Genomic DNA, 14,400 nt, shown 5'->3' with positions numbered 1-14,400 from the left:
ATATTTCTCTCCAAGATCTTGAGGTCTACAAGGAAGTCAGTTTGAAAGTGTCTTGAAATCACAGTCCACCCACAGGATGGACTTGTGCTGTGTCTCCACAGAAGCTGAAATCTGTCACAGGCTACCAGGTTATTTTGCAAGATGAGATGACTGGAAACAATCTGGCCTTCTCTGTCCTCAGCTCAAGTGCCTTTGCCTCATTCCAGACATGGTCTGACCACTCCAGGCCAGTTTTGTGCCAACGGATTTCACAGCAGCTGTCCCACGAAAGAGAAAGCAGTGCCCAAGAGCCCAACAGGGTTGTTCYATGGGCATGGAACAAATGCAAATCAACACTGGCATAGAGCTACAGAACAAACCTGTCCTTCCAGGATCATCTTTAGGATTGACTGGTGCTTTGTTTCAAGCAACCTTGTTTTCCAATCTGACTCCAGGAGTTGCCTGGACTAGAATGGCCTGATTTTAACTGCAGGTTGAAAAACATCTGTCAGGATGGGTTTAAGGTGACTAGCCGTGCTACAGAACTAGAAAGTGTCCTGATAGTTTGTAACATCGACTCCTTAACTTCCGTGGTTCTAATATGTCATCAAGTCAGAGAGGAAACTCTCCAGTCACACAGATCATTGTGTTCCCAGACAGTCACAACACAAACATTTCTGTCAGACACTGAAAACTCGCTCACATTTGCCATGAAGCAAGGATACAYGGTGATTCTTATCACATCTATATGTCAAGAAATATGACCTCCCAGTGACCAAAACAGCATGGAAGTCAAAATGCCCTTCAGGGATGCAGATGAAGAGCATCAATTGGCCCCCATCTCTTCTGCAGATAGATCAGATCAGGAAGCTCTGCCCAGCTTGGTCCATTTTCCGCAAGGATGAGCTGCCTRTCAGCCAGCTTACCCCACCTCTTGGGATAAATATAGCTAGTAGAATCTACTAGGAAGACTCAGAAGAGAAAAACCGAGTCCAAGGCCAGCCAGAACAACTTGGTTTTGCAGTACCCAGCTGCTGACTGGCTGAGTAGCCATCTCTGCCATCCCTCTCCCAAGGGCCAGAGGCCACATGTCTAAGTTGGAACATTATTTTCCAGTTCTAGGAAATTGGATTAAGAGTCAGAGAATACTGGCTGTTATTTACCTTTGATTAAAATGAGCCCTCCTCCCTCTTGGGCTAGGGAGGCTAATGTTGCTGTTACTTATTCTGCTGCCAAAACTGGAGTTCAAACCCTGCCCTACAGCACTCAATAAAAGCCAACACAGAGGGGAGCATATATGGCAAGCAAACAGGGAGAGCTGTGTGGGTGGAAAGGGAGTGGTTATCTAGGCCACTTAATCCAGTTTGTTTCTTCTGCAGTCAGTTTATTCCAGCATAACCCAGGGTCATGGCTGGAGTTGCTGCCCCGGTGGCTCACAGTACTGAGGATCCGGACAGGGTGGTCCTAACAAGGGCTTTTTCTCTCCATTCCTATCTTCTGGCCCTCTGCCCTCAGCATCTCTCCCTCACRACACTCCTATTTTCCACACAGCTCCCCTTTTTCTTTACCTCCTTCTCCATACCCCTGTGCTAAGCCCCTTCCTTCACTCTCCCCTTTCCCATAACCTCTTCCTCACCTTTCTCCCTCTCTCACCTTTTGCTCTCCTTCTCTGCCCCTTCTCCTCACTTTTTCCCCACATTCCATTTCTCCTTCCCTCTATTCTCTGCCTTCTCTCTCCCCCACCCCCTAAGCCACTATTCCAGGACAATAGGCCAGATGGCAAGCTGTTTGTTTTATATGTCCTTTCAGAAAATCAGATCAGCTGTTGAATCTGCCACTTCTTTTAAAAACAGACACTGTCCAACTCGAGYTGAGTGCTAGGGGGAGAGGGGGTCTCTGCTTTACCCCCCACTCCCCTGAGATATTGTCCTTCTGCACCCTGCTCTAGGGCTGTGGGAAGCAGGCCGGTTCAAGATCTTGGAGAGGAGCTTTAGCCCTTGCATGCAAGAAAAAACACTTGTTACAACTTTGGGACAGGCAGCACTTTTCCCCCTGTCCAKCAACAAGCACAAGTTGGCCTTGGGCCATAGCTGGGAATACTGGACTCTCTCCAGTGCAAATGCCAGATACTTCATAGAACATCCTCTGCACCAGGTACAGCTCTGTCTTCACCCCATTTCTGGGGATGGGATGAGGAAGGCAGGAACCAAGACMAGCAGCWTCCCTCCYCATCCAATTTCCCTGTTTATTCCCWCTTCTTCTGTGGKTAAAATCAAGAGTCTTCTCCTCAAGCAGCAGCAGAAGGGTCAGAGCCATCAAATCCATATACAAAAAGTAATCTCTTTAATTTGTTCTCAAAGTTCACTATGAATCAGATTCAGCTCCCAGCAAAACCAAGGGATGCTAGACAGAAGCACAGTCAGACACAACATCTGAAGAGGCTCCTTAGCCTTGCAAAATCTTGGAAAGCAGTTTAAACATGAGAGATAGGCAAGCAGCCCATTCTTGAGGTCTGTAATTAATCACATACAGTTCAAACAGGGAGCAATGAGTTCCCAGCTCTCTTGGACTCCCAGCTGGATCAAAGAGGAAACAAGAGAAAATTCAGGCCGTCAAGGAATAATCTTAAAGAGGCAATGCCAGCTGAGCAACATGGTTTAGCTCTGCACTCCTGTAACCTCCCAGGTGGAACCTCTAGAGCAAAAAATCATGCATCAGCTGGTGAGAACAGAAACAGTTATTTGTGCATTTGYGATATGCTCTTCTTACTGGCCTTGTTTATGTCTGTGGTAACAGTCACATCATCTTCAGTGGAGCCATAAAATCAGCAGTATTTGGGACAGAAAAAAAAAAGTCCCAATTAGCATCAGATCCTGTCTTTGGCACCAGCTGCTAGCAGGTGCCTAGGGGAAGAACATAAGGATGGTTCATATTTCTCTGTGCCCATGCAATTACTGAATGGAGTGGTCAGTCTCATTCACCTCTGCAACCACCCACAGAAGTGCGTGCTCTGATCCTTCCTCCTGCTGGCACAAGCATTCACATAGCTATGTGATAGGGCAGTTTAGGATAGAAAGCTGAAAACTAACTCAGACAAAAATTTAAAAACATAATTTTAACCTTTTGTAAAGTTGCACCCTAAGAAACAGAGATTGACCCTCCAAAGATTCTTCCTGGCTTCTGCTATCAATGGTTAGAGTTACTTTTGGGCAGAGAGATTTTATCATCAGTTTGGATTAAGTCGGAGTTTATTTTGACTCATTCTGTAGTTCTTTGTTTCTAATTAATTCAAAGCTGTGACTGATTTATTGAAACTCATTGTCCTGTACCAACAAGTTTCACATACAGAGCCCACTGTTTACTATTAAGGACTGGGGGACATGAATGAAAGGAGTGCATAGTAGAGCACAGCCATGAAGATGTGTCACTATAGATCTAACAATAGGAGTTAAGTCTTGTTTTGGGTCCATTTGCAAGATCCAACCACCTTTCTGAAAACAAGGATGTAGGGTCTAGGAGTCAGAAAAGACTGTGCACAGAACCCAGGTGGCCAGTGGCACAAAACAGCAACTCAGCTGTCTGCTAGGGTTCTTCAGGGTTAAGAACAATAAGTGTAAATGAAAGAAAAAAAAAGAGAGCTGCTGATTCCAAAGCTGGGCTCTATGAAGAACCAGCATTGTAAGCAAGTACAGAGGAGAAGAGGAGGTGCACAGGCCAGAAAGGAATTCAGTTTAATTGCCAGGTATACATATTAGCTTCTCTGGAAAAAAAAAAAAAAAAAGGTGGAGGCCAAGAGTGCTGACAGGCCTATTTCAATCTCTCAGTCATCTCAGACTAGCACCCATTRGAGGACTACCATGGTCCCAATAACAAAAACATCCAGAGAGGGGGATGCAATCAGGCAACACCCCATTCGCACTGCTGCTGGGGTAGTTCTCAAACAGCATTTTCAGTGCAGAGCTCTCCTGGGCTCTATTTGCTGATTTCTTTCCCTCCAGTCTCCTTTATTCCTGTTCCTATTTCTCACCTTTTGGGTACTGTTTAATAAACTGCCRGTCTTTTGAAGGTTCCATATTTTGCAAGAGGCCTGAGGAGAGAGCTGAAAGCTGTAATCCGGGTACGAGTTTGCTAAATCTCCCAGCGGCTTACAAATCTGTTTTCCTTCAGCAGCAAAGTTGTTAAGGGGAGTTGGCACCAGAGACAGAAGCATTGTCTAGCATTTTTATTCTTCTCTGTCCCCTTCAAGCCTTTAGCAACAACTGCAGTTTCCCACCTATTTCAGCTAACTTCTCTTTTTCCCCCTAAAGAAAGGAGAGTCATTAGCATTTTCTGCACTGTCAACTAGGAGTTTCCTTATAAAAACTCTTCACAGTTAACAGGAAAGTGAAGAAAAGATATTGTTAACATGAAAGACTCACTTAATACTTTACATTTCAAATACTGTAACTGCTTTTTTATCCTCCTCCTCCTTCTTTCTCTGGATCTTCAGTATACAGCTTAAACACCATTAATGCTGTTCGTTGCTATGGTGTTGGGCAGGCTAAGGTCTCTGTATTTGAAATCTTGAACTACACTTAATGTTGTACAACAGCAGGGTCATGCTAACACCTTTGAATTCTATCCTGGTTTTTCTAATAAAATGGAAAAAAATTCTCCATCCCTTCTAGTTCTTGGGACAGGCTTTTACTGCAATGGGAGTGAAAAAAAAAAATCRATAGCCGCAAAGAGACTTTTGCAAAATCTTTAGCTGTTACATCAGAAAACCATGAAGAAGAAAAATACAGTCCCTGAAATGTTTCACGAGAGCATGTTTCTCATTTTCCCACATAGCTAAGCAGCTAAACACTTTAATAAACTAGGAAAATGAGACTAAAACCACAGCATCTCACAGGAAGCCCCAAGAGCAGGAATCTTTCCTGAAACTAATTTTAACTTAGGTTTTAACATTGATCAGATTTCAAGTGGCGAATGTCCCCTTAAGCTGTCTCTGTTCTTAGAGAAATCCTGGTTCCTTTTGTTGGCTCTGAAAAGCAATTTTCTTTCCAGAGCATTGTTGTTGGGAGCATAACAGAACCTTCTCATTTCATTCATTTCTCTACAGCCCAAGAGATGTCTTGCCCAAGACATCTTCTCATCTATTCTCAGATTCCTTATGAGGTAWGGCATGTTCCAGAAGTGGTAACGACATCAGCAATGAAGCCCTGTTTTAGACTGATCCCTCTAAAACCCCTCAAAGATTCAACCCATTTGACATCAGATCTTCAGCTATGCAAATAATAACAGGCCAGTTCAGACTGGCTGAGGCTAGGATCCAAAGAGGGTTTCCAATTTATGTACCTTGCTTTTCCTCAAGGAAGTGTATCTGCTATATCAGTTTATTCTCCAGGCACTTGAATCACGTTGTGCTTTGACTACAAATAGGACTGGCCTGTAACCCAAAGATTTGATTAAGAAGAGAGGCAACATTTTAAATGGGGAAAAAAAATCAAACATGGTAGATTCTTCTTGCAGACTCTCATTTCTCTGCATGGAAGTATTTTTCATCTTCTAATTTAGTTTAAACCAAGTCAATTGTCTTAGAGCCTGTCTGTATGTATGTCTTCCTCTGCATGTCTTCCAACAGTTGGGAGTCTTTACATTGAACCACATCATTCCTACCTTCACATAGCTGTGTGAGAGAAGTGTTTTTCACTACTTAGGGTGGTCACTGGCATCACTAGTCCCCGTCCATGTTCAGGAAGAATTTCCAGTTCAAAGCCACATTGTGCAAGAGAAGAAAGCAGAGCTCTCTGCTGCTTCACAAGCTGGCTAATGCCTGTAAGAATTACCAGAATGGGAAACAGCACCCAAGCCCCTGCTTTCTGCTTCTACAGAAATTAAAATGCTCGTTCATTTCTAGATCCCTCTTTGCTAAGTGGAAGGTCTCTCTGACGTCTTTCTTTTCTTTGAAAACCTGCACATGCTGTGTAGGAGATGCTGGAGTTTGTTTTGGGGGGGATACAGGGTGGCCAGCTTTCAGAAAGCTAAAGGCACAGTGATACTCCCCCTTGGCACTTAAGCCAAGCAGCAGGCTCTGTCACATCATAAGCATCAAAGCCTAGCAGCTCTTTGGAGAAAGGGCATTTATCCTTTCATCTGGAGATTACAAGAATCCTTCACAGACCCCAGCAGCACCTTTTGAAATATTCTTTAAAGAGAAATACCTGTTTGTGGCATTACTGGCACTGAAAACAGCCTGTTTGCTTTCCAGTCTTCCAAGAAACATTCTCCACTAACCTTTTAAATGTATATACAAGGAAAAAATGTCACCAGGGTTCACTCCCTGGTGATCAGGATTGTCCAGGTGTAATGCCAAGCATTGCACTAAATAAGGGACTCTGCAGAAATACACTGAAAGAAGTCATAGCCTATCTGGGACTGCTCCTTTTCCTTATTGCACCCAGCAGGGATTTGTGGAGAGTAGGTGGGAGGGAAGGGAAAAAGCTGTTCTTAACATCTAGCGGAAAGTAATGCAAAGATATGAATGCTTTTTGTCTTGCTCTTTCCTTTTTTTCAGGGGCACGGGGAAGATTATAAAGCTGTAACCTGTAATCCACTCCTGAATGATCCTTCTCCATTTCTTCCTCTCTCCTCTTTCAGATAGTTTTAATCCTTTATGTCTCTTCTCTCACAGGTAAGAGTTGGAGTCTAATCTCTAACGACAGGTTGGTAATTAGAGCAAAAGATTATCCTGACCCCATATCAAGAAGATAAAAAGGGACAGGAATAATGCAGGACCATAAAAAGCAAGCCTTCAATATTCAGTGCAGGAACCATCTTCCTCTCTGCCTCTCTCCTCTTATCCCATCTCCCCACATCCCACACCCTCCCCTCTGTCCCATCAGAGCAGGGTTTCTGATTCTTTTCTTCTTTCTGTCCATTGTCCCACTACTGTTTCAGCACATAAATGGCCACATTCTTCTTCCATGTATGGTGGTCAGAATCGGACCCAGACGAAAGAGACATTCAGCCAAGGGAACATGTCTGGGAAGAGTGGGCAATGGGGGGTCCAAAGGCAGATGCGGAAGAAGACAGCCTGCTCAGACAGGCTAGAACAAAGACACACTGTCAGTGACATTCAGTCAACCACTGGTTCCCCTACCCAAGGCCTTTCTAACGCAGAAGGGTGAATCCACAACCCAGAGAAGCAGGCCCCCATATCTATTCAGATGCTCAACCCTTGCTTTGTCCAGAAAGGTGTACTGCCCTTATCCCTTGTAAGCATCCCTGCAGAGAAGGAAAGCTATGTGCATGTGCCCTGCTCAAGTTAGTAATCTTTGATACAGATCTCTCTTGTCTTGTGTCGCTAGTACTCAGCAAAGACCAAAAAAAAAAAAAAAATTACACTGCCCTAAGGCCATCATTGGAAGCAGGAAGTTGGGAGCACTGAGYTTATTCAGTGTTCCACCTTCCAAATGCACAAGGTGGATGGAGATCATCAGAAGACTGTTGCTGAGACTGAGACATCACCAGCGAAGAGGTTGCAAGCACCAAGAGGTGTCCGGATAGAGGTGGCAGTGAAGGGATCGAAACCTGCTGGGGAGAGAGTGAAAGAAGGTCAGGTGACAGTTCTTACCACAGCACAAAGTAGGAGAATGGAGGGCTTGTCCCTCATATCTCATCCTGCATCAGATGCTCACCTTGCACTGCAATGTGCAAGGGCTGGTTGCACATCTCAACCAGATGTCTCATCTTGGCAAAGYCAAGCAGCCAAGCCGCAGTCTAGATCCTGGATCCATCCCTGACATATGTACCCCAAGCCCATGGTTCATTCTGATAACAAGCAATGAGAGAGGCAATGCACCAACACATGCTGCATGGTTCCCTTAATGCCATTTTCATTGCCTCAGTGCTTTCCACCTCTGCCATCTCCAGCCAGAAACTTCCCACTTGGAGTCTGCAAATAACAACTTCAGGTTTACTCATTCAATGCAGRGAAGATAAATCAAAGAACACATTTATTTGCAGTCAGCAAATCCTCTTTTTTCTTCAGTTTTCTCAGGAAAAAAAATCCTTTCCTGAGTTCAAAAAAACATTTCAGTACCTGTCCCATAGGGTAGAGCTTAGCTTATTCAGTCTCAAAATGTGAAGAAAACCAGCTAAATATATGGCTTTGGAACTGTTCAAATAAATGTTCTAATCTCCCTTTTTTTCCCCATCATCCGAAAATRTTTGCAAAGTTTGCAAGCATTCACAAGCAGCTTAAAGCTGTGCGTTCATCTTGTAAGCCATATGACTGCAATGTTTCTGTCCACCGTTCTAGACTTCTTGCATCCCAYTTGACTGCCTCCTAGCCTATTGGCTGATGGCTCAAACCATAGCAATTTCCCAAGCATTTATGCCCCATACCTTGAGGGATCCTCCTGGGGTGAGAAGGGGCCACTGAGTTCAATAACATTGAGCTTATTCTCAAAGACACCATAGCTGAGCGTGACCTGCAAAAAAGGGTAGGGAAGAGGGAGCAGGAATGGTGATATGATGAGTTTAGGAGCAAGGAACCTCCTCTGGGCCACAGAAGTTCCCATCCTGTTCTTTTTCTGTTGGCTTGGCCTTTACCTTCCTCTCTTTCTTCTCATGATGGTCCCCCATGCCAGTCCTTTGCCCTCTCTAAGACCCTACACTCCTTGTTCTCTCTCACATTTAGGGAGATATGCTGCAAAGCCCCTTTCCCAAGTACACAGGAGCTCTCCTTGTCCTGCTGTCATGTTCCCCTAAGCAGCATTCCCTCTGCAATCCTCATTTCTCATAATTTCGCTCCCCACCATCAATCCAGGATGCACTGTGAATGGAAGCTATTTTGATGGCAATGTCTACTGCTTTCTTCAGGGAACCATTTTTAAGGAGGCCTGATTGATTTTTAAGGAGGCCTGATTAAGGAGGCCATTTTTAAGGAGGCCTGATTGATTGATTCAATCTGTATTACTGCCCCCAAAGAGGAAATGTGCCAAATGTCCCATCCTCCATCTCTCCTTCCTCACACACCGCTCTCTGGCTGTATCCCCTTACTCACCTGCTGTGTGAGTTGAGTCGAGGGGATGAGTTGCAGGTTTTCCAGATGGGAGTGGAAAAGTGAATTGGACAACAGCTGCCCACCGACTTTGCACTCAATGATGTAACCCATGGTGCAGTCATCCGGCAAGCGAATGAGTTCTGAGGTGCTCAGGAAATTCCTGCCACTGGAAGACAGCATGGCAGTTTGGGTTAGGACAAGGATGGAGGAATATATAGGCATCTCTTTTGCCAGAGATATGTAGGGAACCATAGTAAACATTGGAAATATACAATAAATCCTTGAGTCCTGCCTGCAAAGAAGTGGGGATGTGTTTGGTCTTCAACCTCCCCCAAACATGTGGTCCCAGCAGTTATCCAGTGCTGGGCCTGATACCTATCCAACTGCCCAATCAGCTGATTCAGAGAGCTGACAGTTTTCTGGATTAGCTTTCTGCATGTTTCTGCATGTTGGTGAGCTGCACAGATTCAATGAGGATTCTGACGAGCTAGTACAAGAGAAGCAGTGGTACCACATGGCCAGAATGAGGAGAGTCTAGGGAACAGGGCAATCTGTTTCAGCAGGAATTATCCATCCACTGGCTGCAACTGTGATGTAACACCACACTCTTGGCCATGGTTTAATGACATGGTAAATACATCATTAAAGCTCTTTCGATTGGAAAGAGACACATGGCACAAAGCGCTGTCTCCTATAACACCCCTCACCTAGTTATAGTATGTTTAGGTCTTTCTAATACAGTAGTGACAGACTTTATGCCAGGTTAGGAATTATCTATTCATACCACTTTAATTTTATCCTGGATCAGAGATCATCTTCCTCTAGTATAAACTGTGTATTATGGGCTTCAGCTAAACCAGTGCAAGCAGGATTGTGAACCACCTGGTCTCGCTCAGAGCTCCCTTTCTGGGTATGAACTCACTTTCTGAGTATGAACCCTAAGTATGAAGGGTATTAAAGGACAACCATTGCCTATGGGTGTATCTGCTTCTGGCCTATGTGATATGACCTAGGCATCCTGGAAAACATCAGTAATGGTAGGCTGGGCTTTCAGAAGATATCAGACATACTTCTGTTCTCCATGCACAGTGGAGCACTGTCTCCAAGACAGTAGAGACTGGAATAAGCTGGCAAGAGTTTGGGATGGGGTAACTGGGAAACCAGCAGAAGAGGGAGGAAGCGGGTGGTGCAGTTCAAGGAAGCACAGTAAGAGGAAAGGAAACAGACAGACAGGGAAAGTACTTAGTAAACAGTCAGTGGGGCTGAAAGAAGTGGGAAGGACTGTGGGGGAATAAGCAAGGCTGAAAGGAGTTGGGAAAGAGGGAGTATGTGATCTTGTCATCATGTTTGCCGACATGCCTTCTCCTGCCTACTTTTAATAAGGTGGCAGGCCTATCCAGTACATGCTTCCTCTAGTCCCACATGCTTGTAAATGTGTAGCCTATGGCACTCTTCACACTTCCAAATACCACATACACAACTCCAGGTCTTGCTGACAGGATTTTTTGTGCATCCGTTTTCCGAGTCCCCAAGGGTTCACATACCCACAACTGCATGGCTCACCTGGCCCAAGGCACCATCTTGCTTGCCAACTTGCGACTGATGCAGAACCCAGCCCCTCCTGTGGCAAACCAGAAATGCACAGATTTCTGGAGAGAAACAACAGAGCAACAGAGATAGTAAATGGCGGTGGCTTAAACACTACCATACTCCCTGAGATGGAAATGCTAGACAACAAGCTTTGGTGCAGAGATAAACAGAGCCTCATCGTCATCCTCCTAACTATTGACCAGAACAAGGTCTTGCTGGTAGTGTAACACAGATTTTGACTTCCTCACATGACTGGGAAGCCAGGATAATCAGGGCTGCTAATATTGCTCTGCAGATCCCCTCTCAGCCAAAGGCAAAAAGAGTAAGCAAAGGTGGGCTGCTGGCCAAATAATGTCACTTGTGCTAAAGGCTAACTGGATATTCAGCCAACTGGATATTCAAGTTGGCTGAACTCTGCCAACTTGAAAAAGCAGAGGCAGCCAAGTCCTTGCTGGCAGCACCAAGTGGGCCACCCAGTGCAGACAATACTTTTCAGATGAGTACCCAAATGCACAAGAACAGCATGGACCATCATTTGCCATCCTCTGCGTGGGTATCATCCAGCTTTTGACATTCAGGCAACACCAGTCAGTTCTCAGCTTTTCAGACTGTGGCTCTTTGGACCTTCCTCATCATAGTTCAGCTACAGTCAATGATCCAAAGCATTAAAAAAATCCCTTCCCTCCCTGCCACAAGCCATAGGCTGTACCGTCTTATTGTTAGGCAGTGTTTCAGAGGCGCGAATGGGTCGGTTCAGGCTGGGTTTCCCTAGGTAGACATCCCACGCTGCAGAGTAGGTAGACAAGAGTTGCAGGAGGGCCTGAGGGTTCAAATAGTTGTCATCATCCAAGTGGCAAAACCAGCTGGAGGGAGATGGTAGTGAAGACACAAGAGGTTTTCAGTAAGCAGGGCACCACTTTCTCACTGATAATTTCAAAATGCCTGGGATCACACAGCCCCTCAGTGCCTGACTTCCTCATTTCCTCTGGAAACAGGTCCCCAGCAAGGATAAAATGTCATCCTCCCTCCCTGCTCGGCCCCATACTGATACTTTTCCTCAGGAAATGGTTGCCTATCAAGTAGCCTGCCTCATGGAGCTCATGTCCACATGGGCTCACAGCTATGCCACCCCAGCAGCTCATGGCAGGCCCGTCTCACCTCTGGCTGCTGGCCAGGAAAGCGTCGAACTCTGCAGCCATCTTGCAAGAAAGGGCAAGGTGGCTATGCTCAGCAGAGCAGTTGGTGAACACCACATGGTCACCTGCAAGGAAAGAGGAGGCTATCACTCAGGTTTGGCCCACTTCACRTGGTCCTGTAGAGAAAATAACATTGGGCAGGAGGGGAGTTTGTTCAAGGCTAGCCTCCTCACAGACCCCTGAACAGGTATCCAGGGCCACCATCATAGCAGTGCCCTCTCCTGCACATTCAGCTCTTCACCTCACAAACCCCAGGCTGTTCACTCCATGCAAGCCTTGCTCTGAAGAYGACTTCTTGCTCTTTTGCTTGCTCATTCCTGCACTTCACCCCATGATTTGCACAGCAGTGAAGAGTCTAATCTTCAGTTTATTAATGTACTTTTTTCACACTACCATCACTGTACCTTACAAAGATATGAGCCTTCCCCTCAGCAGGAGCTGATACAGAGGGAAAGTGCCCAAGGTTGCAACCTGGCTTTTCCAAACTGTCCACCATACTTATACCCTGCCCACTGCTAGAGAGAATATAGGGCCTGCAGAGTTTTCTCCAAGGTTGCTTGTACTGAGTGGCTTTTTCCTGTGGACATTTTAAGGCAGATGGTCTCCCACGTTGAGTCAGACATGTGYCCTGAAGGAGCCAAACCACAGTACATCATCACTGCTCAAGCTGGTGGGCCCTCCCATGGGATGTGGCAAAGCAGCTTTCTACCATGGCTGCTCTCTACCATGTAGAGCTGGCATGGGAGTGCCAGCCTTCATGAAAGATCCCCTCCATAGACTATGAAAGTTAAAAAGCTGAAAGTAAGAAGAAGAACAACGTGATATTATGGGAAAGGTTATTACCCATTCTTCTTTTCAGGGCTTCATCTTCTTCATCAGTGAAGACATATGTCTGGGGAAATGAGAGAAGGAGGTTATTCTGAGGCCTGGAGCTGAAGGTGCTCCTGGCTGTTCATCCACACTAGACATGCACTCCACGCATGCATGCTGTGACAGCCCCTCTCCCATCCCCACACTAGCCTCTGGTGCCAAGCTCTCTTCCAGGTGCTGGGCAGCAGTTGGACTCTCCATTTGGGGAGAAAGATGGCTGGATGCCCCACTGTCCCCTCTCTTCCAACAGTGCTGGCCCTCTTCTCACTTTCACAGTTAATTAATCCTCTTAGAACCACATGCTCTGCTCACAGGACTTGCAAGCAGGCCTCCACAATGCCGCTATTGCCCTCCCATTGCTTCAAGCTGCTTCTCCCTCCCTTACAGAAAGGGGAGGGAAAGGGCCAGGAAAGAGGTTTCTCTTTGGCTCAGTTGAGAAAACGGAAAAGGAGCTTAAGTCTTCAAGTGTCCCTCTGCAAGAGGTGCTCAACCAGATGATGTGTGAGGGGAGAGACACAAGGCAGCTTGGGTCGCCCTTTCAGCGTTGGTCAGGGCTCCCCCACGAAAGGCACTGGGGCTGTGCTGGCCAGCGCTGTGTGAGACAGCAGGGAGAGCAGCTTGACTTGATCCTGGGCAGCCCCAAAGGTTGATCGGCACACAAGAGCCTGCCATGAGGAGAGGGGTCAGAGTCTCCCACTGCCCTGAGGCAGCACCACTYGTGCTTGTGCCCCTTCATTTTTCCTGGGGGTCTGCTGCCTTGGGACAAGGGGACCTGTAACACTGYAAGAGGGCGTGAAGGGGACTGGCTTTGGTTGTGGCTGTAGAAAAATGAAAGCATTGTGGTCAGAGGCAGCTTGGGTTAAAAGGAGAACATCTGTTTGTGCGTTAAGTGTGTACAGCCCCCTGTTGCTTCCCTGTCACCTCCTTTTCCTCAGCCCTCCAGGCCCCTCTAATCCTTCTTACTGCTATTATGTGGCAGATCTCCCCCTGTTCAGGGCCAGGCAGGGATCAGAGCTGAGGGAGAAAAGCTCCCCTCAGGCAGAAAATGAGCTTTTACAAAATCAAAAAGGAGTCACAAGCCTTAAACTGTCTCTTCACCAGCTGCCCACAGGCTGGTTAAACACAGCACCTGGGCAGGGACAAAAGGGGAGAGGCAGACAGATGACAGCTCGCAGGAGCTGTCATTGTGCCAGAAGGCTCTGACAAAGAGACAAGTCCTTCCCCTCTCATCTCCGGACATCTATGCAGCATTCAGGCTGAGAGACATGCCCCCATCGGAAAGGTGGGGGAATATAAATTCTCCAAACACAAAAGGAAGGTAATGAAGGACCCTCAGAGACCACCTGGCTCTGGAAAGCACGGCAGCACCAGAATTAAGAGGATGCCAAATGCCTGACTTGCAGTGATTTGGTGAATTACCCTCCAGCAGCTCAACGGCAGTAATTGATTGTGTGCCTCCCTACTCCACTCCATATCTTTTATTTTAAGCCACTTTCAAGGTGATCACGGGAAAGGAAGCAATTAGCTAAGTCTCAGGTAAAACAGTCACTCTGGATCATGTGACTGTAACAATGTTCAGGCAAGGCAGGAATTCTCAGTGACATGTGATTTTTCTTGGGAGTATATCAAAGCCAGAAATTTCCACTATGAAAAATATTTCATCTAAACAAATAAACAAAATCTGAAACCATTGGAATTTTCTGACATTAAAAAAAA

At 46.1% G+C, this 14,400-nt stretch overlaps 1 protein-coding gene across 1 annotated transcript in view; it reads right to left on the bottom strand.

Annotated features, from left to right (window-relative positions):
- Nucleotides 1-7,408: 7,408 nt before the first annotated feature.
- MFNG (MFNG O-fucosylpeptide 3-beta-N-acetylglucosaminyltransferase) overlaps nt 7,409-14,400 on the bottom strand; it is an 11,556-nt gene continuing 4,564 nt past the window's right edge. The window contains exons 2-8 of the mRNA XM_026039898.1: nt 12,658-12,706; nt 11,777-11,879; nt 11,328-11,481; nt 10,592-10,677; nt 9,029-9,194; nt 8,368-8,453; nt 7,409-7,551 (exon numbers count right to left, since the gene is read on the bottom strand). Of these exons, the coding sequence (XP_025895683.1) occupies nt 7,485-7,551; nt 8,368-8,453; nt 9,029-9,194; nt 10,592-10,677; nt 11,328-11,481; nt 11,777-11,879; nt 12,658-12,706 (711 nt within the window). The 3' untranslated portion in view covers nt 7,409-7,484. The remainder of the gene's footprint in view (nt 7,552-8,367; nt 8,454-9,028; nt 9,195-10,591; nt 10,678-11,327; nt 11,482-11,776; nt 11,880-12,657; nt 12,707-14,400) is intronic.

This window comes from Nothoprocta perdicaria, unplaced genomic scaffold (genome assembly GCF_003342845.1).
Source record: "Nothoprocta perdicaria isolate Ctin4 unplaced genomic scaffold, notPer1 scaffold_244, whole genome shotgun sequence".
Taxonomy (NCBI): domain Eukaryota; kingdom Metazoa; phylum Chordata; class Aves; order Tinamiformes; family Tinamidae; genus Nothoprocta; species Nothoprocta perdicaria.
Note: the sequence above shows the minus strand (reverse complement) of the source record. Positions and strands in the feature narration are given on the sequence as shown.